General features: G+C 40.3%; 2 protein-coding genes across 5 annotated transcripts in view; one reads left to right on the forward strand and one right to left on the reverse strand.

Annotated features, from left to right (window-relative positions):
- The window catches only part of LOC126468850 (tyrosyl-DNA phosphodiesterase 2-like), a 162,047-nt gene extending 156,505 nt beyond the window's left edge, over positions 1-5,542 (reverse strand). For both annotated transcript variants that reach the window (XM_050096589.1, XM_050096583.1), the window contains exons 1-2: positions 5,469-5,542; positions 4,236-4,301 (exon numbers count right to left, since the gene is read on the reverse strand). The gene's annotated coding sequence lies outside the window, so the exon portion shown is untranslated. The remainder of the gene's footprint in view (positions 1-4,235; positions 4,302-5,468) is intronic.
- LOC126468814 (double-stranded RNA-specific editase 1-like) overlaps positions 1-25,690 on the forward strand; it is a 157,343-nt gene that overhangs the window by 102,749 nt on the left and 28,904 nt on the right. For 2 of the 3 annotated variants that reach the window (XM_050096581.1, XM_050096580.1), the window contains exons 2-4: positions 7,137-7,210; positions 16,701-16,755; positions 18,154-18,308. In XM_050096581.1, coding sequence (XP_049952538.1) covers positions 7,137-7,210; positions 16,701-16,755; positions 18,154-18,308 — 284 coding nt within the window. Of the gene's footprint in view, positions 1-6,297; positions 6,426-7,136; positions 7,211-16,700; positions 16,756-18,153; positions 18,309-25,690 lie in introns of those variants that run through there. The other variant, XM_050096582.1, reaches the window with a different exon arrangement.

The following is a 25,690-nucleotide window of genomic DNA, read 5'->3' on the forward strand; positions in this document are numbered from 1 at the left end:
ATGTACTTTGCGGATTATAATTGACTTACCCTCGTATAAAAATCTTGTATTCTAGTTTTCTATCTCATGCTTCAGAAACTGGACCATATGAATGAAATGTGGAACAATTTCCTAACAGAACTTTTTGGCTGTAGTAGCCCTATTAGGCATTTGATATTGGTACTTCATGAATTACGTTCTGTCGTGTTATTTCTCCAAACTAGGTACGTAAAAATGACCATTCGTGCCCAACACAATCTCGCGTATTTGGCGTGTGTTAAAACTGCTGCAGTATTAGAAAGGGCTATTTCATTTTATGCAGCAAACAGTGACAAAATATACGTAATCCACACAAGACTAGGGTACTATTCGTATTAACAGCTTCTTCAGTATTTGACAAAGACATTTTTATTTTTCATATAGCAAAACGTTTGGCAGCTTCGATGCTTTCGCAGGAAGGAAAGCACACCATGTAAAACTGCAGCAAGATGAGATAGAGAAAAATGCTGGGACCTAAGGAGTGAAGAAACGTGTGTTGTCTTGCTTGTCTTTTGTTCACTGGTTTTATGTTTCCTGTACTTAATTTTATGTCACACAAAAGAGAAAGTTACTAGCTAATAGGCGATAAAGAGTGCAGATTTTCTGGAGTTCTTATCCTCCCAGTCACAAATAATCTGACCCAGTATTAATTGATTGTCTTTTAAGGAGTAGGCTGTCAAACGGCCGACTGGGAGCAGGAGAGGTACCACAGGACATTTTAATTTCCACTGTCCTCAATATAGGCTTGACGACTTCTATTACAAAATATACACGTTTGAATTCCACAGAGCGAAATACAGTGATGTGCGATAGAAGACTACTATGTGAAGAGGCGTGGCTCTGCTCTTTGGCACACTTATAAGACCGAAAAAATGGTTCAAATGGCTCTGAGCACTATGGGACTCAACTGCTGAGGTCATTAGTCCCCCAGAACTTAGAACTAGTTAAACCTAACTAACCTAAGGACATCACAAACATCCATGCCCGAGGCAGGATTCGAACCTGCGACCGGAGAGGTCTTGCGGTTCCAGACTGCAGCGCCTTTAACCGCACAGCCACTTCGGCCGGCCTATAAGACCGAATAACAGTCTTATATTTCCTCGAATATATATATATATATATATATATATATATATATATATATATATATATATATATATCAAACTCTTCAGGAAAATGTGCGCTAGAAAGTGAACATATTCTTGAAAAAACATTTTTTTTTTAAATTTTGACGTCCTATCTCAAACGCCACTACAAGCTTTTGCCCCCGTTCGGAAATATCGTAGATCCGGGGCTGCAAAACGCAGAAGTAACATCCAGCTCCTCGTAGCCATATTACACGACCTCGTTCATACTCAGTGAGGTGTTGGTACCGGCGTTTTTGTCGCCTTAAAGGCATAGTGGCGCTACAAGATTTCTATCTCAGATGTAGAAACACGCCTACCAACTTTCGTTTATGTCGTACCGCCCTTTCTTGGTGTAGCGATTTTGTTCGTCCATCCCGGGAATGGAGTATCTCAGCGATTTTTGCCTGTTTTCGGTATAGATATGGCAAGATATCGGTCCCGGGAATTCCCAAGACGCTACCAAAATCTCCACTACAGCTCTAAAAACTAGCCCGGACATACAAAAAAAGCGAGCAGGGGACTTCAGTTTACATATTTAGGTTTAATAAAATATTTTATTTAGTACTAAAATATGACTACAACTTATTTTTTGTTTGGATGGAATAATGTTCGTCTGTCATGATTTTGACGGATGATGATGTACAGTGTATGTTCTAATGGCAAAAAGATATTTTTTATGCGATATAATTACAGTATAACAATTTTCAGATTGTTTTGCTTTACTTCTGCAGTGAAACCTTGCTTACTGCCAAATTTCATGATTCTACGTCAACAGCAAATACCTGTATGAGTTGGTGAGTGGGTTTGCAAGTATCAAAATATGCGACATAAATGACCGAATCTTTTGATTGAAGCTTAAAATTTTTCCACTGCCAGGGAATAATAGACTTAAGTATGTGACACAAATTTGAATTTGATAAGCCAACCTGTTTCAGAGAAAAAAAGGATCTTAACAGAGGAGCAGACAGACAGATGAATAAAAAAGATAAAAATTATTCATATCGTGTCGCATTACAAATTAACAATTATCAGACTTTTCCTTTACTTACAGTGTGAGACACTTTAAATTTTACGACTCTAGGTCAACGATAAGTATCCTAAAGCTTTCGATAAGTGAGTTTTTGAGTATCAAAATATGTAACATAATTATCCCTTTTGATTAAATTAAGTTAGAAACTTAACTTTTACGCTGTTAAGGGACCTTATATCTTAATGTGTGACATAAATTTGAACTTGATACGTCTACCCACTCCTTAGCAGTCTGGCAGACAGACTGACTGACGGGCAACAAAGCGAGCGTGAGGGGTTCTGATTTAGAGATTGAGGCACGGAACCGTAAAGAAACACTTAGATCTTAAAATAATGGTACAGTTAGTCGGTTAATTCAGCACATAAACATATGTGCTCGAATATTCAATGCCACGGGTACCTTAATGATTAGATGGACAGCGATTCGACATGAAGTATTGTCAGAAATTCTTTGAACATCCGAATTTTGGAGATTTGCAAGTAATCCTTCATTCGGGGTAAATAATCTCTTACTGTGGGATAGCTTCCGTAACCCTCTTGTGACTACTAAAACAATGTAATTCGATTTATTTATAAATACATGTTCTGCTGCTTTGTTCCATCCAGCGAGGTGCAAAAACTCGCTGAGCACTCTAAGAGGCAGCTGTTGCCCTTGGACAGGAAGTATGCTAGTTTCAGTTCTTGCTGCAGTGTAGTGTAGTGTTTGTCTGCAGCTGTACTCTTAATTTGAATGCTTTATCTGTTTTTAAAGTTTTTTTATATGCTTCGTCATGCAAAGTGCAGTTACTCTAGATTGACAGTAATCATTTCCCGTCTCTACTAAGGAACATCAACGCTCAAGTCTCACCGCTTCACACCGAAGTTCGTGTACATTGAAATGCACTGTGCACAGAACTTCTTTCCAGTTCGCACTGTCCCACGTTATAGATTACAGCTTTAGTCCATACACTGGCAATGCCTCATCGCAACTGTTCTTTTCATTCGGTTTTGCCTCCCGCTTCCTTTGCAAAAATTGGCCTAAACTTTCATAGAAATATACAATACCTATTTTATTTTAGTGAATTACTAGGCTAGTGTACTCGTTATACTGCTTTTTCATGTGTGGTTGCCTTTAGATCATGGAGCAGAGAAGAATTCTTGCAAGTGTTCGAGGTTCAAACTTTCTACATCTGCACTTGCACTGTCTCTTTTGGTCGGTGCAAGATGAAGACGCTGTCAGCTGCCTCGTTGATCGCCTCAAAGAAAGGTCTCGGAGTGTAATTTGTACTGTAAAATTGGCACATGAGGCATTCTCATGAAAACAAGCAACCATTAAACCGATGACTTTGAGCATTTTGTTCTATATTGTGTTGTCTTTCAAGATCGGTAACTACATTTTTCTTAACCTACATTTTCTTTTTTCGTACTCCAAAGCTACGTTCAAATACTGGACGAAGTTGTTATATGTGGGCAGTGCTGTGTAAAGAAAGAGCATCTGAGATTATGCAATTTGTTGTAAAACCTGGTTACAGTAGCGCTCGACAAGTGGCGAGTACATATTCCAGTACCATGCTCTGCTTCTGCACGCGCATATTCTCACGCCTCCTTCCCTCTATTATTTTTTATTCCAGTGGGCATCTCTCCCTGTATTGTTTATTCCAGAGGAAAGGGACTAAAAAAGCTTCAGAACGGTATTTGTTATGCTGCTGTCTAGTGAAAGTCTTTCGGGCTGTTGAGAATATGTAGGGCAAACAGTTTTAGCCATACTTAATGAATCGAATGTCACAAACTTCCATCATTACTGACTGCATACTCACAGTGGTAATTCGTCAAATTTCACTTGCAGAAAGTACCTCAGCACAACCCGGAAGGAAGTGTATGAATAGCCTTTTCTTCATTTGTCTGTTGGAGTATTTTTTATCAAAAACAAATAATCAAGATCTGTTGAAATAAACCGTTCTGACAGGTTTGTACTCCGAAGAAAGATAGTGGATCTAAGTTTTTGTAGTATCTGGTTAAGCAGTAAAGTTATTTTGTGTTGATGGAGGGGTAGAGAAAAGTAGGTTTTGTGTTTCTAATTACCTTGAAAATACTGTCAGCGACACGAAGAAAGGTGTAAGCGGGTGTCAGCTGGTAACAGCATCCAACCTGTAACAAACAAATATTATAGATAAAAAATGAACTATTCCTATTATTTATGCATATGAATTAATAACTTCCCATGACTTCTAATTCAGTTTCTCCCAGATTTATCTTTCAGGATGCGTTTTTATACCTGCTTGCTCCCAATCTTACACTATCCTTGCCATTGTTAACCATAACATGTATTAGAATGAGCGAAATGCCGCAACAGTTAAATAAAAAGTTCTACGCAGGAGATATTTAAGAAGAGTACTCGATGCCTTTTGCGATTTGCTTTCTCATACGTGGCTCTTGTATGAGTGAAATCCATGTTATGAAAATAAACTAGAACCGCAGCAATCACACTTAATGTGTAGACAATCACTCCGTCTTCAGGCCATGAGTGGCCTACCGGGACCACCGGACCGCCGTGTCATCCTCCGAGGAAGATGCGGAGAGAAGGGGCGTGGGGTCAGCTCACCGATCTCCCGGTCGTTATGATGGTATTCTTGACCGAAGCCGCTACTATTCGGTCGAGTAGCTCAATTGCCATCACGAGGCTGAGTGCACCCCGAAAAATGGCAACAGCGCATGGCGACCTGGATGGTCACCCATCCAAGTGCCGACCACGCCCGGCAGCGCTTAACTTATGTGATCTCACGGGAACCGGTCCTTCATGTGTATAAAGCTTGTTTAATCTGCTTCAGAAATCAAAACCCACAGTACAAAGTTAAGCTGATAAATAAGATATGACAGTGCGAGAATCTACAGTCGACGTAGTTGCTGCGGTAGCTGCTTCATTAACAATATTAGTGACAAAGCGCACAGTGAAGTAAAGGGAGGTATCTGCATAGTAAGAGCGTAAGTTGCAATAAAGATCTCACTGATTCCTTACGTATCTGCTTAGTAAGAGCTGGTTGCGATAAAGATCTCGCTGATTTGTTAAAATAAAGAGTGGATTCTCATTCTCGCAAAATACGTCAGCAAATTACTTCTAATTTGGTAATAACTCAAGTCGGTATTACCGTTGGGGCAGACGGTTTTATTTTAGTACTTAACAAAGATGACCGTAGTTGCCGACTACTGAAGAAGTTTCGTCTCTTTTCGTTCCATTCCTTGCACAACACAAAAATGTCTTGCCTTTCCAAATAGAATATTCTAAAGTAAGCACCGTAATATTGCTATTCACTGTACCTACAAACCGTGATAACGATACAGCTGCACATTGCTGGCCCTCACTGTTTTGGCGGGATACAGATCGCGCGGCAACATACATAATGTGATTCCAAAGAACTTCGATTACAGGTCTGCCAATCGACTAGGAGGCTTGGCTGTAATGAGCAATCGATTCTGTCGTAATTATTATGTATTTTGATAATATTTTCATGAAGTTAAATAATATGTATGTCTTAGAAGATTCGTAATAAATAGCTAAGATTGACGGACACACATGCCAATATGATGTTTCATTTTCGATGATCAGTGCATAACTAAGTGATCGACTAGAAGCAGAGCACTTACTTAAAAGAAAAGAAAAATAGTTAGAGGGAGAGTTTTATATTATTATTATTATTATTATTATGAATTGGTACTGTTCGTCCTATTGTCTACGTAAATGAGAACAAACTGTAACATTTTGCCGACGTTTTTGTCAGCTCTTCCAAAATTTGAGAGAAGTTTATAATATCTGTGTAAATTACTGTTGCTCTCTTATGCAGGGTGTCAGAGGAGGAAAGGTGTATATTGAAGGGTATGAAACGAACTACCATTAAAAGTCTAATAAACATGTATGATTCAAGAGCTATGAACACTTCTTTCCTTCGATGCCGTGAAACATCTCTTCTACTACAAGCTCCTTGATTTCCATATTTCGATAGGTGGTTTAATGAACCAGGTGGTAGTATGGAAAAAAAACAGCAAAAAAAACCTTCCAGCGTAATTGCGTACCTTAAGAGTTCTGAGCACTTGTTCATCTGCATTAATGTGAAACACACATCTTCTACTGAAAAAGTGCTCTAACTCGTAACATGTATCTTAGAACTTATGTGTACTGGAAAATTTTTTTTATTGTTTCAGTCCATACCAACTCCTCCCAAAATATGGAAAACAAATAGCAGTGTAGAAGATGAAAAATACCTCATAGTCCTTAAGGTATAAATTTGAGAGAGCCAGTGTTTACTAGACTCTTCTGCTTTTAATGATCTTCTTTCCTGTTAGTTCTCTGAATATTTACCATTCTTCCTGGGATGCCATGTATAAAGTTCAAATCAATATTATTAGGATAAGATGTGTGTTCCCTGTAAAAGCTTTGTTGTCCAACTAAAGAGTCTAAACTTGCTTCTTAGTTCCTCACCAATCACCTTAAACTCCCCATTAACTCTCCCAGATTACTGTGGTACTCTACTGGGGAAGAGTATGTATTCAGTGATTGCATGACCACAATATCTGGGTAGTAAACCAAGATACAATATCATACTCTTTGCTGGGATTTTGTAAATATTCTGGATGGATTTGTTTTGAACCAACTGTTCACTATTAAAGTTCTTGACCAGACTGTAAGCCGTTTAACGATAAATGTTAAAAAATAAATTGATGCTGGCAATGAGTTAAGATGATGTACAAACCAGCACTATACTTCCTGTATATCTGTGAATGCACACTCCTGTTAGTTTTGTTATTATAACAACATTATAAAGTTCCTCAGAGTGTGAGAAGTATGGAGGGTTCATCTCCTGAAAAAATATGATTGCTCTTTTTTTAAAGTAATTGACATTTTTGAAAATTAACGGACATTTTTTTGTTTAAAAAACTTACATGTTATTTAAACAAAAGGTAAACTGATTTTCCGTTTTTGTGTTGCAGGCAATGACACCTTCCATGAAGAGAATGCTCTTACAGCTAGTGCTGTTGTTGAAGGGAACACATTGAACAAAGATGTAAGTTTCTGTCCTCAAATCCCTCCCTCCCTCTCTCTCTCTCTCTCTCTCTCTCTCTCTCTCTCTCTCTCTCTCTCTCTCTCTCTGTGTGTGTGTGTGTGTGTGTGTGTGTGTGTGTGTGTGTGTGTGTGTGTGTGTGTGTGTGTGTGTGTGTTATGGGGGAGGGGGGGGGGGTGCAGGGCAATGAACGTGATTTTTAAGTACAAAGACATGAGAGGGTTATTCTTGCATTTTTAGTTCTTTGTAGGATGTTCTGTAAGAGTTTTGTTAATTTCAGTGAAAATTTTGTAAATGTCTACAAATGTCTGCTTATTATATTTAGTTAACTTAAACATCACATAGAATGTAACCAGTAATATTAGTGACCTTGTAACTGTGACCCTCTGTCCTCGGGGATAGTGCACTATATGTTCACAAAGTTTTGTTGAGGTTACTTCCAGGTATTGCAGACTTAAAGTTTACTTTTACATTATAACACCCTTCGAACAGTCATTCCCTTCCTGTGAGTGCTATGTATATCTTACATTTTGTGCTTTCTCAGTAATTTGTATATTAAATTTGATTGAAGTAGGTACAGACATCCCAATTTTCCCCATTTCAGATAGCAAATCATATTTATTTGAAGTTTGGTTGAAACCATCCCAGGCTTTTACATTGTATTAAACCCACCTTTCCCCATAAATCAATTTATATCTGTTAACAACCCAAGGGTTAGTTTGAATACAACCTCTCTTAGGTGGTATGCCCTTGCACTCTCCAGTCCTCTTGAAAAAACTTACCGAGCAAGTTACAGGGTTATACTGTGTGCCGTGGGCTCCAGGTCATTGCACAACTTTGTATTTTTCACATATAAAGCTATTTCTGGTAGGGTAAGGAACGGCAAGGTCCAGTAAAAGTATCGTACAACAAACTCGAGATGCCATCAGCTGTTGTACCCTTCTAAGTACTACTGAGGTATGTATGACCCCAATCTCAATTTTTTTGTTTCTCAAACATAGTTTTTGTTACACTGAACAACTGATTGTGTGTTTTTACGTTGCTTCATTGAAATATTGCAGATTTATCTGATGTAAATTAATTGGGTCTGTATGGCCTCACTGGTAGGAGTATTTTTGAGCATTCAGAAGTAATTCTTAGCATGGTGGCATACTAACATTTTCACAGTAGCCTATTTTGAATGTTCATTTTTATGATGTTCTAGAGTGATACAGAATGTTCACAGAAAACAAATGAAAATAAAAACAGTGCAATGTGGGTCATTTGCAGCTAGTGTATTTACATGTTTGAAATATTTTATGGTATTTTGTAGTTGGACTTATTGGTGGTTATTTTGCGTGGGCACCAAAAACAATTTGATTGAATGCCTAGAAGCAATAATCTGGCCATCCTGCATCAAGAACTTAGTTTCTTGCCACAGAATCTAAAATTTGTTAACCTCCTGCAATATTGTATGTGTATTATTGATTAGGTTAGATTCTTGGCACCAGATGACCACTTGCTTCTCCCTTTCCGACATCATCTCTCTTGAAAGCATTCCTGGCTGCAGACTTGTTTCAGTTAACTGCATATGAGAACCTAGCATGACATTTGCTGCAGCTGCTGCTGCTGCTGCTGCTTCTGCTGCTGCCAATGACCTATATAAACAACATACACCGGCTATGGCACCGCCATCTTGGAAGCAACTTTAAAACTGAGCCACCATGTCTTGTAACGTCAAGGTGCAGCCTACACGTCGTCTGCTAATACTGAATGTTGTTATTGTTTACTACACATAGCGTAAAAAAAAAAAAAAAAAAAAAAAAAGATATCTGCACTGACATTCTAATTTCTCTACTGTAAAACATATGAAGGCTAAAAGAAATGAAACACACTTCTGACATCAATTAATTGAAAAAAAAAAAAAAAAATGGTTCAAATGGCTCTGAGCACTATGGTCATCAGTCCCCTAGAACGTAGAACTACTTAAACCTTACTAACCTAAGGATATCACAAAAATCCATGCCCGAGGCAGGATTCGAACCTGCGACCATAGCGGTCACGCGGTTCCAGACTGAAGTGCCTAGAACCGCACGGCCACACCGGCCGGCCAATTAATTGAAAAGTTTATTACAAAATGTTGCAGTTCAGTTCGATGCAATGTAATATAGATTAGTTCAAAAACAATTTTAAATTGTTCAGTAGGTCCAAAAACGATCAATTGACAGCCCAGGACCTTTCATTGTCCCTTAAGCAATATTAGTTTGTGTATATTTGTCGAATATGTTTCCCTCTTTTTTCCATTGGCCTGGTTTTTGCACAAATGGTGTAACCTACAATTAAAATACTATTTTAACAGCACCCTGACTAGAAAATAGTAATGTGACTCTTCTCCAGATTCAGCTGGCACCATTAGATGGTCAAAATAGAGTAAATAAATTCGGCCTGTCACCCAACATTCTGAACAATTCCACACACAACTACAGAAGGAAGTTCTTCTTCCATATTAAGGTTTGACAGTCTCCGAAAACCCTTTCTGCCAATGTTAACAATTTGAATACACCCTTTGGAGCAGTATAAAAACTATTTTTGATGTATTTTATTGCAATGAAACCTGTTTTTCCATCAGTTTGAGCAGAAAGATCTTTTAAAAAAACTAAACATTTAACTTCTTTTACAAACTTGCCTGACAACACTTCTGGAAATGTACTCCACCTGGTTTTGCACAAATGGTGCAAGCTAAATTTAAAACACTGTTTTGACAGCATCTTGGTCACAAAAGAGCAACAAGACTCACCCACTAATTAACACCATTATATAGTCAAAATCAGTAAATAAATTCTGCCTGTCACCCAACTTCCAGAAAACTTCCACATAAAATTGCACAGTATTGTTCTTCCATATTAATGTTTGTCAGTTTCTTTTATTGCAATAAAATGCTTTTTTCTGTAAGTTTGAGCAGAAAGGAGAACTTTTAAACAACCTGCACATTTAAGTATTTTACAAACTTGCCTAACACACTGATGTCTCATGATGACTTACCAAATAAAAGCGCTGGCAGGTCGATAGACACACAAACATAAACACAAAATTCAAGCTTTCGCAACAAACGGTTGCTTCATCAGGAAAGAGGGAAGGAGAGGGAAAGACGAAAGGATGTCGGTTTTAAGGGAGAGGGTAAGGAGTCATTCCAATCCCGGGAGCGGAAAGACTTACCTTAGGGGGGAAAAAAGGACAGGTATACACTAGCGAGCGCGCGCGCGCGCGCGCGCGCCCCCCCCCCCCCCCCTCCTCCTCCCCCCCCCCCCCCCCCCCCCCCACACACACACATATATATCCATCCGTACATACACAGACACAAGCAGACATACATATAATAGTTCTTCAGTTCAAAAAAAGAGCAGTAGACACCACAAGACCTTTCATTGCCCCTTAAACAATATCAGTTTTGTATACATTTGTCTGATATGTTTCCCCCTTTCTTCAACTGATTTGGTTTTGCACAAGTGGTGTAACCTAGAAGTAAAATACTGTTTTCATAGCATCTTGACTAGAAAAGAGTAATGTGACTCTTCTCCAAATTCAGTCGACACCATTAGATGGTCAAAGTCAGTAAATAAATTTGGCCTGTCACCCAACTTTCTAAACACTTCCACATACAATTGCAAAGGAAAGTTCTTCTTCCAAATTAAGTTTTGACAGTTCCGGAAGACCCTTTCTGCCACTGTCAGCAATTTGATTACATCCTTAGGAGCAGTATACAAACTATTGTTGATATCTTTTACTGCAATTAAACCTGTTTTCCCTTCTGTTTAAGCAGGAAGGAGAACTTTTAAGCAACCTACACATTTAACCTTTTTACAAACTTGCCTGACAACACTTCCAGAAATGTACTCTACAACCCTTTCTGAATATAGAGTTAACGCTTCGTACTCTGGAATGTAGTAATCATGGTCAAATTCCTCAACACCATGTGAATTCTCTACAGGATTTAATATTGGTTCAAAAAAGTCCCCAAATCTCCTCCAGTGCTAATAGAATTTTTTGAGAGCTCTATTTGTGTTATTAAGCACTTTCTGTATGCTGATGTAAACTGCAAGGCATTGGGATTATTCCTGTTTCCCCAACTTCTGCGAATGCTAGAGAAGAATTGTTCTAAGTGATCTTGGCTCATCCTCCTTGTCAAAATAAACTTAAGCACTGGAGATTCAGTTCACACATACATTTCAGCCACTTGTTTTATGCTTAAGAGATCTATCACCATTCCAGAAACACCCATTTTTCTACTTGATAAATATAGTAGATCACCATTACAATGATTCAATTTCATAAAATGCTGAATGGATTTTTCAATAATTTTATAGACTGTTGTTTTATTACCTTCAAACACCAGTGTTTTGGTGCCTTTGTTCATAAGGTTGCATGAATTAAGTAAATCAAAAGCATTTTTATGAACTTAACAGTGCCCTCACAATTGAAAAACTGGTAACTGTAAGTCTCTGCAAAAAATCATTGCATCAGCAACACAATTACTCAGAGTCTGGGCAGCCAATGCTACCGTCATTTTCTGAGATTCAAATTGAATATGTGGCCTCCTCATTTTATTTGCCACATGCAACCCTTACTGTTCTTGCAATTCAACTAGCCTATTAAAATATTCCCACTTAATTACTTGACCATCCCCATCTAGTAATTATTTTTTTTCCCCACATAAAGTATTCCTCATTAATGTGAGCAGCATAAAAAAACAAAATACTTTTTTGTCATCATTTAAGGGATGAAGAAACCAGCATTGGGAGTCAATTACACCTACCTTAATTCCTAATTTGTCCATAACACACCTGTTAGCTGCACCACCATCACAAACCACACCAACTATACACACTCCTGTTTCCTCCAATTACAGAGGCACTGCTGCAGTAAATTAAGTTTCACACTTGCTGCTAAACCATTAAGAAAGCAATAGCCAACAGGAATTTTCCAACTCCTGTTAATCCCAGTGACCATAAAACTAGTGCCTCTTTTGCTATTTGGCTATCATCACTTTCCTCATATCCTTACCCTAAGTCAACATAACCCCAGAACTTATTACCATACCATATTAAGTCTTATTTAATAGCCACCTCATCGAACATACGTGCAGCTAAAATAGGTCCTGAACTACTTTGAACCTCATCTGCTAATTTTTAAAGCTTTCTTCTGTGAATCCAGGACAGCCATTTACTGTAGTTGCCCACCTGTAGAGTGTTCGAGGATGGGCTAATTTAACAAACTTCCTCAATTAATTATAAGCTTCGGAGGAGTAAAAATTGAGTGTAAGGGCAAACTGTCTTATTTGTTTAGGATATTCAGGAATTGAACATTTGTTTTGCATTGCAAAATTTGCTTCAGAATATCACTATTTTTGTCACTTCCTATCACTTCAGAAGCACAGTCTTGAAGTCTCTTATTTAGGCCTGCAACCACTGTTTTACATGTCGCAATTTGTTTCTTATTTCTTTCTTGCATGTTTTGCTTGCTTCCTCAGCTTCTCGGTTCTTTTCTGTAGTGCCTCATAATTCTGTTTCAATTTTTTGGGGCTAGGCAAACAATAAGAATGATCCGTATGATCATTCTGATTCACTCTTTCACCTACAGAAATGAAGTATTATCATTAAGCTTTATTTTTCTTTAAACATACATTGATTAATAGCAAAATTCACACATAACCCATATAACAAATAAATACCAGAAAACTATTTTACCTGGTTCATTTGATAAGGAAGCTGATTCTTCACTGACAGGCCGTTTCTTGGTTGTCTCTCTACTATAGTTGTTTTCTGCAGACGGTCAGGAAACTCAAATACTGTCAGTACTGCGTTTGCCAGAAGTAACATTTTCTCGTTTGTACTGTACATGTATCTATCTTCAAAGTGAAACGAGCATATGTAGCTATATTGAGTTGGCTGCCACTTATCTCGCCTCATATTGGCTACCCACCGACTTGACAACTATTTCTTTTTCAGAGGAAATCTAAAAATAAAGAGACGTGTATACAGTAGCTTATTTACATTTTGTATGCATCTTAAACACGAAAATGATGCACAAGATGCTAAGTACAACACACCTTTAGATACTCACCTGATATATGAAATTCCAGTTGTTTTATCACTTCTATTAGCACAATTGTACGCTGCACATACACTGGACATGATACGAAATCGGTCAATAAGACTTTTAAAACAAATTACAACCAGAAAGCAGTGATTTTCTAACACCAGTACTATACACCAAATGTAAATATACTGACATGTAGATGTTCCAAAAAATGGCGGCTGGTGTTGCTTTTTGCTGCCCCTGGGAGCTCTGTTACCTCACACATAGCCACTCTATGTAGTTTACATACCTCCTTTGCTACTACTACTACTACTACTACTACTACCACCACCACCACCACCACCACCACCACCACCACCACCCTTCCTGTACCATAAATGAAAATAAAGCTATCACAGTATTAAAACACCAAGGTGACTCCCTTGCATTAATTGTTGGATGAACACTCCCAGAAGAAAGAATTAAGCAGGGAATGGAGTAACCACGGTGTGAAGGTTGTTTGTTTCTGGTTTGAATATGCCATTCTGCATTTGCATATACATATTTACACAAAAATTTCTTATAGATTGAAGCTGTGCCCCACTGTGATGCAAAACTTTCTCTGTTGGCTTTCAAGTGCAATGCACATACGAACTGAGCTACACTATGTGATCAAAAGTATCTGGACACCTGGCTGAAAATGGCTTAAAAGTTTGTGGTGCCCTCCGTCGGTAATGCTGGAATTCAATATGGTGTTGGCCCACCCTTAGCCTTGATGACAGCTTGCACACTTGCGGGCATACATTCAATCAGGGCTGGAAGGTTTGTTGGGGAGTTGCAGCCCATTCGTCATGGAGTGCTGCACTGAGGAGAGGTATCAATGTTGGTTTGTGAGGCCTGGCATAAAGTTGGTGTTCCAAAACATCCCAAAAGTGTCTGATAGGATTGAGGTCAGGACTCTATGCGGGCCAGTCCATTACAGGGATGTAATTGTCATGTAACCACTCAGCCACAGGTCGTGCATTGTGAACAGGTGCTCGATCATGTTGAAAGATGCAATCGCCATCCCCAAATTGCTCTTCAACAGTGGGAAGCAAGAAGGTGCTTAAAACATCAATGTAGGACTGTGCTGTGATAGTGCCACGCAAAACAACAAGAGGTGCAAGCATCCTCCATGAAAAACACGACCACACCGTAACACCGCCTCCTGCGAATTTTACTTTTGGCACTACGTACACTGGGAGATGACGTTTACCGGGCATTCACCAGACCCACACCCTGCCACCGGATAGCCACATTGTGTACCGTGATTCGTCACTCCCCACAACGTTTTTCTACTGTTCAGTCATACAATGTTTACACTCCTAAAAACCAAGCGAGGCATCATTTGGCATTTACCGGCGTGATGTGTGGCTTATGAGCAGACGCATGACCATGAAATCCAAGTTTTCTCACCTCCTGCCTAACTGTCATAGTACTTCCAGTGGATCCTGATGCAGTTCGTAATTCCTGTGTGATGGTCTGGATACATGTCTGCCTATTACACATTATGACCCTCTTCGACTGTAGGCTGTCTCTTGTCAGTCAACAGATGAGGTCGGCCTGTATGCTTTTGTGCTGTATGTGTCCCTTCACATTTCCAATTCACTATCACATCGAAAACAGTGGACCTAGGGATGTTTGCTAGTTTGGAAATCTCGCATACAATCACCTGACCACGTTTGAAGACCATGAGTTCCATAGAGCGCTCCATTCTGCTCTCTCACGATGTCTAATGACTACTGAGGCTGCTGATATGGAGTACCTGGCAGTAGGTGGTAGCACAATGCACCTAATATGAAAAACGTATGTTATTGAGGGTGTCCGGATATTTTTGATCACATAGTGTATTTGAGTACTTTCACTGTCTTTGGTTGCTGTATCCAAAAGAAATATACTTCAAAAATACACTCCTGGAAATGGAAAAAAGAACACATTGACACCGGTGTGTCAGACCCACCATACTTGCTCCGGACACTGCGAGAGGGCTGTACAAGCAATGATCACACGCACGGCACAGCGGACACACCAGGAACCGCGGTGTTGGCCGTCGAATGGCGCTAGCTGCGCAGCATTTGTGCACCGCCGCCGTCAGTGTCAGCCAGTTTGACGTGGCATACGGAGCTTCATCGCAGTCTTTAACACTGGTAGCATGCCGCGACAGTGTGGACGTGAACCGTATGTGCAGTTGACGGACTTTGAGCGAGGGCGTATAGTGGGCATGCGGGATCGATGTTGTCGCCAGTGGTCGGCGGAAGGTGCACGTGCCCGTCGACCTGGGACCGGACCGCAGCGACGCACGGATGCACGCCAAGACCGTAGGATCCTACGCAGTGCCGTAGGGGACCGCACCGCCACTTCCCAGCAAATTAGGGACACTGTTGCTCCTGGGGTATCGGCGAGGACCATTCGCAACCGTCTCCATGAAGCTGGGCTACGGTCCCGCACACCGTTAGGCCGTCTTCCGCTCACGCCCCAACATCGTGCAGCCCGCCTCCAGTGGTGTCGCGACAGGCGTGAATGGAGGGACGAATGGAGACGTGTCGTCTTCAGCGATGAGAGTCACTTCTGCCTTGGTGCCAATGATGGTCGTATGCGTGTTTGGCGCCGTACAGGTGAGCGCCACAATCAGGACTGCATACGACCGAGGCACACAGGGCCAACACCCGGCATCATGGTGTGGGGAGCGATCTCCTACACTGGCCGTACACCACTGGTGATCGTCAAGGGGACACTGAATAGTGCACGGTACATCCAAACCATCATCGTACCCATCGTTCTACCATTCCTAGACCGGCAAGGGAACTTGCTGTTCCAACAGGACAATGCACGTCCGCATTTATCCCGTGTCACCCAACGTGCTCTAGAAGGTGTAAGTCAACAACCCTGGCCAGCAAGATCTCCGGATCTGTCCCCCATTGAGCATGTTTGGGACTGGATGAAGCGTCGTCTCACGCGGTCTGCACGTCCAGCACGAACGCTGGTCCAACTGAGGCGCCAGGTGGAAATGGCATGGCAAGCCGTTCCACAGGACTACATCCAGCATCTCTACGATCGTCTCCAAGGGAGAATAGCAGCCTGCATTGCTGCGAAAGGTGGATATACACTGTACTAGTGCCGACATTGTGCATGCTCTGTTGCCTGTGTCTATGTGCCTGTGGTTCTGTCAGTGTGATCATGTGATGTATCTGACCCCAGGAATGTGTCAATAAAGTTTCCCCTTCCTGGGACAATGAATTCACGGTGTTCTTATTTCAATTTCCAGGAGTGTATTCCAGAATGGAACTTTAGTAAATCTAACTGCATCGCTTTTAATTGTTGTTTGTATGAAGTATTAATTTTTGTTCAATACTGATGTTTTAATTAGCTCTATAACGAGTATACCAAATTTCTGCACTAGGTTCTTCACCCAGCCAGTGGGATCAAACGAGAATTACCTGAGGAATTCCCTGATGGTGAGTAGTTGTTGGATACATTGGGGTCTTGTCAGGAACAAGTAACAAAAGTACCTTCTTTTTATTAGTTATCAGGTAATTAACATGTGTAAGATGATAACTATTTGATGCTATTCAAATAATGGCTATGGAATACAAGGCTGTTCAGTGTTAAAATGTAGTCGGCTTACATAAACTGCCAGATACTTTCGTCATCAGTAGCGTTTGACGAAACCTATATTCTGTTCCCATGGTTTTACACATATAAATAGTTGCTGTTCATTGGAAATGTGTTTTCATGAAAAACACAACAAACTGTTGTTTTAGATCATAGCTGACATTGTTGTGAACATTACTTCTGTTTGCATACCTGCTGCCTGCAGCTTTACTGCATATATATATATATATGCGGAAAGACACTCTTGGTGGAGTGGGGAAGATTTCATGAAGGGCCGTCCACCTAACCTTCGTAACCTCTTAGTTCATCCCTATGAAATCCCCAAACCACCTTCCCTACCCTCTGGCTCCTACCCTTGTAACCGCCCCCGGTGTAAAACCTGTCCCATGCACCCTCCCACCACCACCTACTCCAGTCCTGTAACCCGGAAGGTGTACACGATCAAAGGCGGAGCCACGTGTGAAAGCACCCACGTGATCTACCAACTGACCTGCCTACACTGTGACGCATTCTATGTGGGAATGACCAGCAACAAACTGTCCATTCGCATGAATGGACACAGGCAGACAGTGTTTGTTGGTAATGAGGATCACCCTGTGGCTAAACATGCCTTGGTGCACGGCCAGCACATCTTGGCACAGTGTTACACCGTCTGGGTTATCTGGATACTTCCCACTAACACCAACCTATCCGAACTCCGGAGATGGGAACTTGCTCTTCAATATATCCTCTCTTCCCATTATCCACCAGGCCTCAATCTCCGCTAATTTCAAGTTGCCGCCACTCATACCTCACCTGTCATTCAACAACATCTTTGCCTCTGCACTTCTGCCTCGACTGACATCTCTGCCCAAACTCTTTGTCTTTAAATATGTCTGCTTGTGTCTGTGTATGTGTGGATGGATATGTGTGTGTGTGCGAGTGTAAACCTGTCCTTTTTTCCCCCTAAGGTAAGTCTTTCCGCTCCCGGGATTGGAATGACTCCTTACCCTCTCCCTTAAAACCCACATCCTTTCGTCTTTCCCTCTCCTTCCCTCTTTCCTGATGAGGCAACAGTTTGTTGCGAAAGCTTGAATTTTGTGTGTAGGTTTGTGTTTGTTTGTGTGTCTGTCAACCTGCCAACACTTTCATTTCGTAAGTCACGTCATCTTTGTTTTTAGATATATTCTCAAGTTTTCCAAACTTTGTTACTTTCAGCAATTTGGTTTGTATGGTAACAATTTTAATTTTTTTCTGAGCAGCCTCACCTGCTAAGAAGAAAAGGAAAAAGACTGTTGCAGTATCTCAGCCAAAAAATGCAGTATGTGCTTTGAATGAATTACGGCCAGGATTGGTTTATACTACAGTAAATATGAGTGGTCCTGTTCATGCACCTACTTTTACAGTACAAGTTCAGGTATTTATATGAATTGATCTTTACTGTATTGTATTATTAAACAGCAGGCAGGTAACATTTAGATAAGTCTTGTTTTTTTAGTGCTATTCTGAGAATGTGCCACTCGGTCATCGTTGGTACAGGTGTTGACAGTGGACCAGTTGTTGGAGGAATAGGGTTCAGCTGTCTTCGTTTAAGTCCATTGTTCTCATAAGTAATTACAGGCATATGTTGGGAGATTACCTTCAACAGGCCATAGCAACTCCTTTCTCCTACTTGACTAAAACTAAGCAAGATCTGTTTTCTTCCATGAGTGCACATAAAGTCTAGTAATCACCGGAACAGTACCACTAGATGTATAGCAGTTGTACCAAAACACTGCTTCAGCATTTCTTCGTTTGGCGCAACACTACCAATATAATGGCACTTAAAAAGAGCTACAGGAAGATACCTATTCATCTTCCAAAATTGTGGCAAGATCGTTTCAAAGCAGTGAAAGTAAGAAACAAATGAGTTATGTACATTACTGAGTTGCAAGACATTAATTGGTTATTAATTTATTTATATGTATATCAGTATGTCTTCCTAGTTAGAATTAATCATATATATTAATTACCGTCTCTGATCTACCCTTGTAATTAGACTGTTTTTATTTTACTTGTTATTGTATTCTATTTACATTTCATTGCAAATTATATCCAAGTCAAATGATGAATTTTAAGTTGACTTCTGTTCAATATATTTGGTACACCCCCGGTCTCTCTCACTCTCGCTCTGCGTGTGCGTGCGCGCGCGCACCTCCATTTGTGGGTAGGACATCAGTACTTGTTTTCATTGTGAAGTGTGGTAACATGACTCAAAACTTTGACTGGTTGTCCATCTTGACTTTGTAGCAAGAAGGGTTGTCAGCACTGGAAGCTGCGTTCCTACACCACAGTGATGTCATTTGAACATTGAACAGTTGTCTTGAGGCAAACATTGATATGACTTGTAATAGGCATCCTCATTTAATAACACCAGTTACTGACTCCTGTCATCACTATCAACTGTAAAGTGAGAGCTGTGATGTGTCAGGACATTGTACTCCAACATCGTATCCAACCCTACAGTAAACATATCAGTAAATGCACAGCACAACGTATGCAACTTGCGTACATTGTTTGCTGAAATGAACCTGGTTGCACATGCTGGGAAGCTGTTGAAACTCGAGTCCCTCCTCACACTCTGTATGATGCTTGGAGGGTTGCTGTTGAGCATTTGGACAGGCTTGAGCAACAGTGTCTTTGCCACCTTTTGGACAGCAGGTGCAGAAGTCGCTGAACGCTGGGCACTGATTGAAACAAAATATTGAATTGATGTTTCATTACAAATACAAACAATACTTAACCATTATTTTTTATGTTCAAACTGTTTTCTATCATCATTAATACATCTTTGAAGCTTTTTGTAACACTGTTACATACTCAATGGCACAGTGTGGTTTCTCTGTCCAAATTGTGAAATGCTTCAGTAATGTAATCTTTTAGTTCAGCAATTGTCTGAGGCTTTTGAGTACAAACAGAGTCCCATAGGAAAAAAATCCATGGGTGTGATATCTGGTGACTGTGGAGACATGTCAATATCTGCCCTTCAACCAATCATTTTTCTTCAGAAAGTTTTATTTAAATAATCCTGAATGGCAGTGGCATAATGTGGTAGAAAACCATTATGGTGAAACTAAATTTCTAGGAAGTTTTCAGCTCACATCATAAGTCATGGTACCATGTAATTCTGAAGCATATCCAAATAGTTATCTCCTGTCACTGTTTTCAAAAAAATATGGTCCAAGTATGCCAAATGGTGATATTGCCCCCTCCCCCCCCCTCCAAAAAAAAAATAAAAAACCTCTCACCAGGTTGTTATAGTGGTTCTGCTAACAAAATATTTTGACTGTCAGTTTACCAGTAAATGCAGTTATGTCTATTAACTTGTCCACTTAACTTAAAATTGGCCCTGTCAGACCACAATTTTATTGAATAGGTTAGGACCGTGTTTCAGTTGGTCAAGCATCAGTTCACAAAATTGAAGACGTCAGTCTGGATCATCTACAAGCAGTTCATACCATAAACATGGAATGTAAACTTCAGACTTCTGTTTGTGTAACATTCTTTGTACTGAACTTTGTTATAAATCCAGCTCAGCTGCTAATCGTCTGGTTGATTTTGACAGACTGTGGGTCACAGCTAAACATACTCGCAGTTCATTTTCCTTAGTCGTGACTGTTCTTGGATGATCAGACTTTGGTGCATCCATAACAAATCCATGTTCTTCAAATGTGTTTCGTATGCTGTACATTGTTTGTCTAGATAGTAGTTTTGATCTAAAGTATCTTCCCAATTCATAAACAACTGTGGTAGTACCACTTTTATAAAATGCTTTTAACACAACATTTCTTTCTTCCTTCGTTAACATCGTGACAATTCAGAAAACTACAGCTGTAAACATGTCTCTCAGATCACGCTTTCAACAGTTCATGAGTTTGATTATTGTGTGTGTTTTGTTTGTCATTGCAAGGTGTAAATATCACCATTTGGTAATAACAATGTAACGGGTTTAAACTTCCTACACCTCACAGTTGCTTTTGTTTTCTTTCAACCAACTGTCTAGTGACTTTTGCCCTACCCTGTACAATGAATGCGGTTGAAATTTGAGCAGCACAATATTGAATGTCAACCAACATCAGATTTTTATTTTACAAATGTACCCTTTCTAACAGAGAGCCTTTAGTGTCACTTGTTTTGTTTTTATTTGACACTAAAATTAATTTGTAGTTCAATTTGGCTTATTCATTCATTCATTCCATGTGCTCATAGCAACTAAGACCAAACATGTTGGCATACATACAGATGGTGTAAAACAGATTTTTAGCAGTTTGTTTCTGTGTGAAGTGGACTGACAAGGCAGCCAGTCCACAGTGACGGGTAGCCGAAAGAAAGGCACGCGTACACACACACGCCAACGGGCGTCAAGTACTGGAACAGGCTACGTAATTAATGCTGTGAAGAAAAGTACGTAGCTGGATTAATACTTATCTTTAATAAATCATTGTGGTACATCGCTCTTGACTATACACAGGAGACTTTAATTACAATCACTGTAAGGCTAATGGCGCCTTGCTAGTTCGTAGCCATTAACTTAGCTGAAGGCTATTCTGTCTCTCGGCTAATGAGAGTGAAAGGCTTCGTACATCTAGTCGCTAGCTAGGTCTTCGTACAACTGGGACGAGTGCTTGTTCGTATCACGAGACCTGCCTTGTGGTGGCGCTAGGTCTGCGATCACACAGTGGCGACACGCGGGTCCGACATGTACTAAATGGACCGCGGCCGATTTAATCTACCACCTAGCAAGTGTGGTGTCTGGCGGTGACACCACACTGTGCATTGCCCAAAACACACTCTTTACAAGTATCTTGTAATCATTCTGTCATTTACTGAAACCTGCAGTGTGGACAAGTACAGCTGAAGTCTCTGCTGAAAAATTTCAAGTGTAAGCTATGCATGAAAATCATTGGGCTCCTTTCTTTGCAGCAGGTACGTGCTGCACAGGTAATCATGTGGACCACCCTTTTTTTGACATCCACACCAACTTGAAATCATTAATTGCCCATTTTGACAAGTTGTAAGACTCCCTCCACCAGCTGAACATTCTGTCAGTGATGGACTTCCTCAGATTTCACCTCACCAGGGGTCAACCACATCTAATTGAGCAGGCAAGATAGATGTATATGTTTGGTCAGATTAGAAATCTATGGTATTATAATGATGGGAAAAAAAAAATCACAACCCCGAGAAGGGGCTTAGCATCTTAAGAAAGGTTGGTTGGCATATTTCTACTTGTGAGAGCTGATGTCCATTCAGATTTCTCACCAGTTACACGAGAGTGGTGCTAGTAGCACCACTATGAGGATACAAATCATATATGCTTTAAATATGTATGCTGTAATGGTCACGAGTGTTAGTTACCATTAAGATAGGACGTGGTGAGTTGATGTTAGTTAAGAATCCCTGTAAGGTGACGCCATTATCAGTCTTCACAGAGTTTGAACAAGGCCGTGTAATAGGGCTATGAGAAACTGGATGTTCCTACTGCAATATTGCAGAAAGACTTATCTCGAATGTGGTCACTGTACATGATTGCTGGCAGCGGTTGTCATGAGAATGTACAGTTGCAAAAAGACTGGCGTGACCAAGAGGGAAGACCATTGTGTTGGGCATATAGCTTTGGCACATCTTACTGCACCTGCAGCAAACATTTGAGCAGCACTTACCACCACAGTGACACAATATATTGGTAAAGTGCGTCACTTCGAGGACGGCTTTGAACTGTATGCCCTTTAGCGTGCATTCGATAGACCCCAAACCACTACCATTTGTGGTGTCAAGCGAGACTTCAATGGAAGCCAGGGTGAAGGTCTGTTGTGTTCACTGACGAAAGCTGGTTTGTCTCGGTGCCAGTGATGACTGTGTGTTGGTTAGGAGGAGGCCAGCTGTGGGCCTGCAACCAGCCAGTCTGCGTGCTTCACACACTGGTCGTAGACCAGGAGTTGTGGTCTGTAAATTTGACTGTAAATTTGTACTTCAGCCTGGTGGAATTGACCTGTCGTGGTGCCATTCGTGAATAGCATTCCAGGTGGTATTCCCCAACAGGGCAAAGCTCACCCACGTACCACTGTTCTAACTCGACATGCTCTGTAAAGTGTTGACATGTTGGCTTGGCCTGCACGATCGTGTCTGTCCGTAATTGAGCACATATGGGACATCTTCAGACATCAACTCCTGCACCATCCACAAACAGCATTGCCCGTCTCTATATTGACAACGAAATGCAGTAGGCAAGGAACTCCATTGCAAAAACTGACATCCGGCACCTGTACGACACAATACATGCATGCTTGCATTCAACATTACAGCAGTTGCACCAATTGTTAATGTACCAGCATTTCACATTTGCGATGATTTATCTCGTGCTTACATTAACTAGTGATCCTGTTAATCACTTGTATGGTGTTACCTAAATGGATGTACTCCTGAAATTTCATTACATTAATTACTTTTTGGTGTCACAATTTTTTTCTGTCAGTATGCTCGCATCAGCTGCCAATAACAAAAGATATGCAGAATTCTAGTTTTTTTGAGTTGTGCGCTCACATGAATTTATACACTGATGAGTCGAAACTGTATGATCATTGCCCACCATTAGTTTTAATTCCACTTCATGATGTTGCAGCCATACAACACAGTTAGTAAAGGGTATAGATGGAATAGAGATGAATTGGCTGTCGTTTTATACTGTGTTCAGCATATGAACGATTCTGATGTAAACAAACACATGCGTGGTGATTCATCAGTGGTCGTAGCACACATTCACAAGTGTTTTGTGCCAGTGGAAGTAGACCCTAATTATGTATTAGATTTTTTGTGTTTCATTACTTTTAAGATGTTCTAAAGCATCAGCAGACAGTAGTGGTTTTGTTGCATAGTGTATTAAATATTTACATTATGTATTTCTTTTGCAAATCTGTGTACAGTTACTTTTTCTGGACAATTACATGCATGAAGCTGTAGTTAGTTCTGATCAGTACATGTCACATGGGTTTGTGAATACTCTCTCAATTTGCAGTTTTCAGCAGGAGATCAACCTTTGTATGTGGCAATACACTGCTCACCATTCCTCAGTTTGTAAGTGGTGAACTTCCTGTGTAGGAGCATTCAGTTAAGTTTTATGTGTCATTCTGAAGAAACATCTGGAGGGGAAGGAGCAAGCAAATAACCTCTCCTATTGTTAGTACTGAAGAAAATGGTGGGAAGTTGTCCACCACAGTGCTGTGCCGCCGCCGCCCCCCCGACCACCTCTCCCCGCTTCTCAGCAATCGTGCAAGCAGTCATTATGGTGCTTCTCACTTATTTATGTTTCCAACGTGGACAGTGAAAAGGCTGAAACTGCATCGTGTTCTTTTGTGAAACATAGAAGAGGAGGAACACTGCTAAAAAGTGGTGTAAAACTGATAGATCTAATTTTTTTTTACACAAATATTTTTAATGCTCTTTCTCCAACCTAAATATGTTTTCGCCTGGTTCCTTAAAAATCGTATTGACAGAGTATTATTGTATATTAATTCATCCCTTTTAAAATTTAAGTGAAATTTTCAAGTTTTATTATTTGTCTGCTGTTTGTCAGTTTTATTGATTATTTGAAGGTGCAATTTTTTGGTCTTATCTGCTTTCGAATGTTTTATTTTATAACTTTTGATGCCAATAATTTCATTTTTCCAGCATTTCAAATACCAATACAGAATTGTTAAAATAAGGAGTTGGTCAGCAGATTAAATGAAACCTTATTAACATTCAGTTGTATAATGTCAAACAGAAACAAATAAGCTTCCACAGAATCACCTGCAGTTGTTCACATCACTGCAGTCTTGATGGACTTGCTCTACTGTTTGAATGTTCCAGTAAAACATTGCGCGTTTGGTTATCTTCTCCGAGTAGGAAAGGCAAGTTACAATGCTGCATAAAACGTAAGGTTATTATTGTACCTGGCACCGAAGCTCCATGGGAAATAAAATCCAATGAGGTAGTAGCAAACACCGAACAATTTGCAGCATAATGTTTAAATTGGGATTGTTCTAGGATGAATAGTCTGTAGTGATGATTGGTCCGTAAATTGGGAAATCCACGGACATGTAAAACTCTAACAAGGCCGCTTGATATGGCCCGGCACCTGGGAACGAGCATCTGGGATATAGCAAAGGTGGTTGGGTGTTCATATCCTGCTGTTGTGATCATCTATGGAAAGTGCTTGAAGGACAGTTAAAACATGAGTATGCAACATCTTGCTGGACATCCATGAAGCACTGCATGTGGTAACCTCTCTCTCTGTAGCGACAGAATGATGATGTGCACCATGCCGGTTCAACAGGATTCTTGCTGTGGTAGCAGGATTTTGTGGGCAACATGCTGACCTACCTGGCCACAGTTTGTGAAGCCTGCTAGGGAAGGTATTAATGCAACAAAATGTAAACTACCCGCTGTTACTTTTTTTTACTCGAGAACCTTCCAAAGAAATTTCCTCTGTTTTTCCTGCTATTGCTGAGAGTCCCTATTTCTGGCAAATGTCCTTACTTTATATAAACATTGAGGTTTAACTACGATATTGTAGTATTTGAATTTCATGTGAAGATAAGGGTTTGGATTTGTAGTTTTTTAAACATTTGATCAGGTGAACGTTTGCAACTGAGGAACATGTTTGTAGAATAATAATCTGCTTCAGTTCCCAGTAATTTCATAATTTATTACGTGGCTGGTTTCAAAGCACACAGCTTCATCTTCAGGTGCTACCGATAATCACAGGAACGTAAATGTGTG

This window comes from Schistocerca serialis, chromosome 1 (genome assembly GCF_023864345.2).
Source record: "Schistocerca serialis cubense isolate TAMUIC-IGC-003099 chromosome 1, iqSchSeri2.2, whole genome shotgun sequence".
In the NCBI taxonomy this organism is placed as follows: domain Eukaryota; kingdom Metazoa; phylum Arthropoda; class Insecta; order Orthoptera; family Acrididae; genus Schistocerca; species Schistocerca serialis.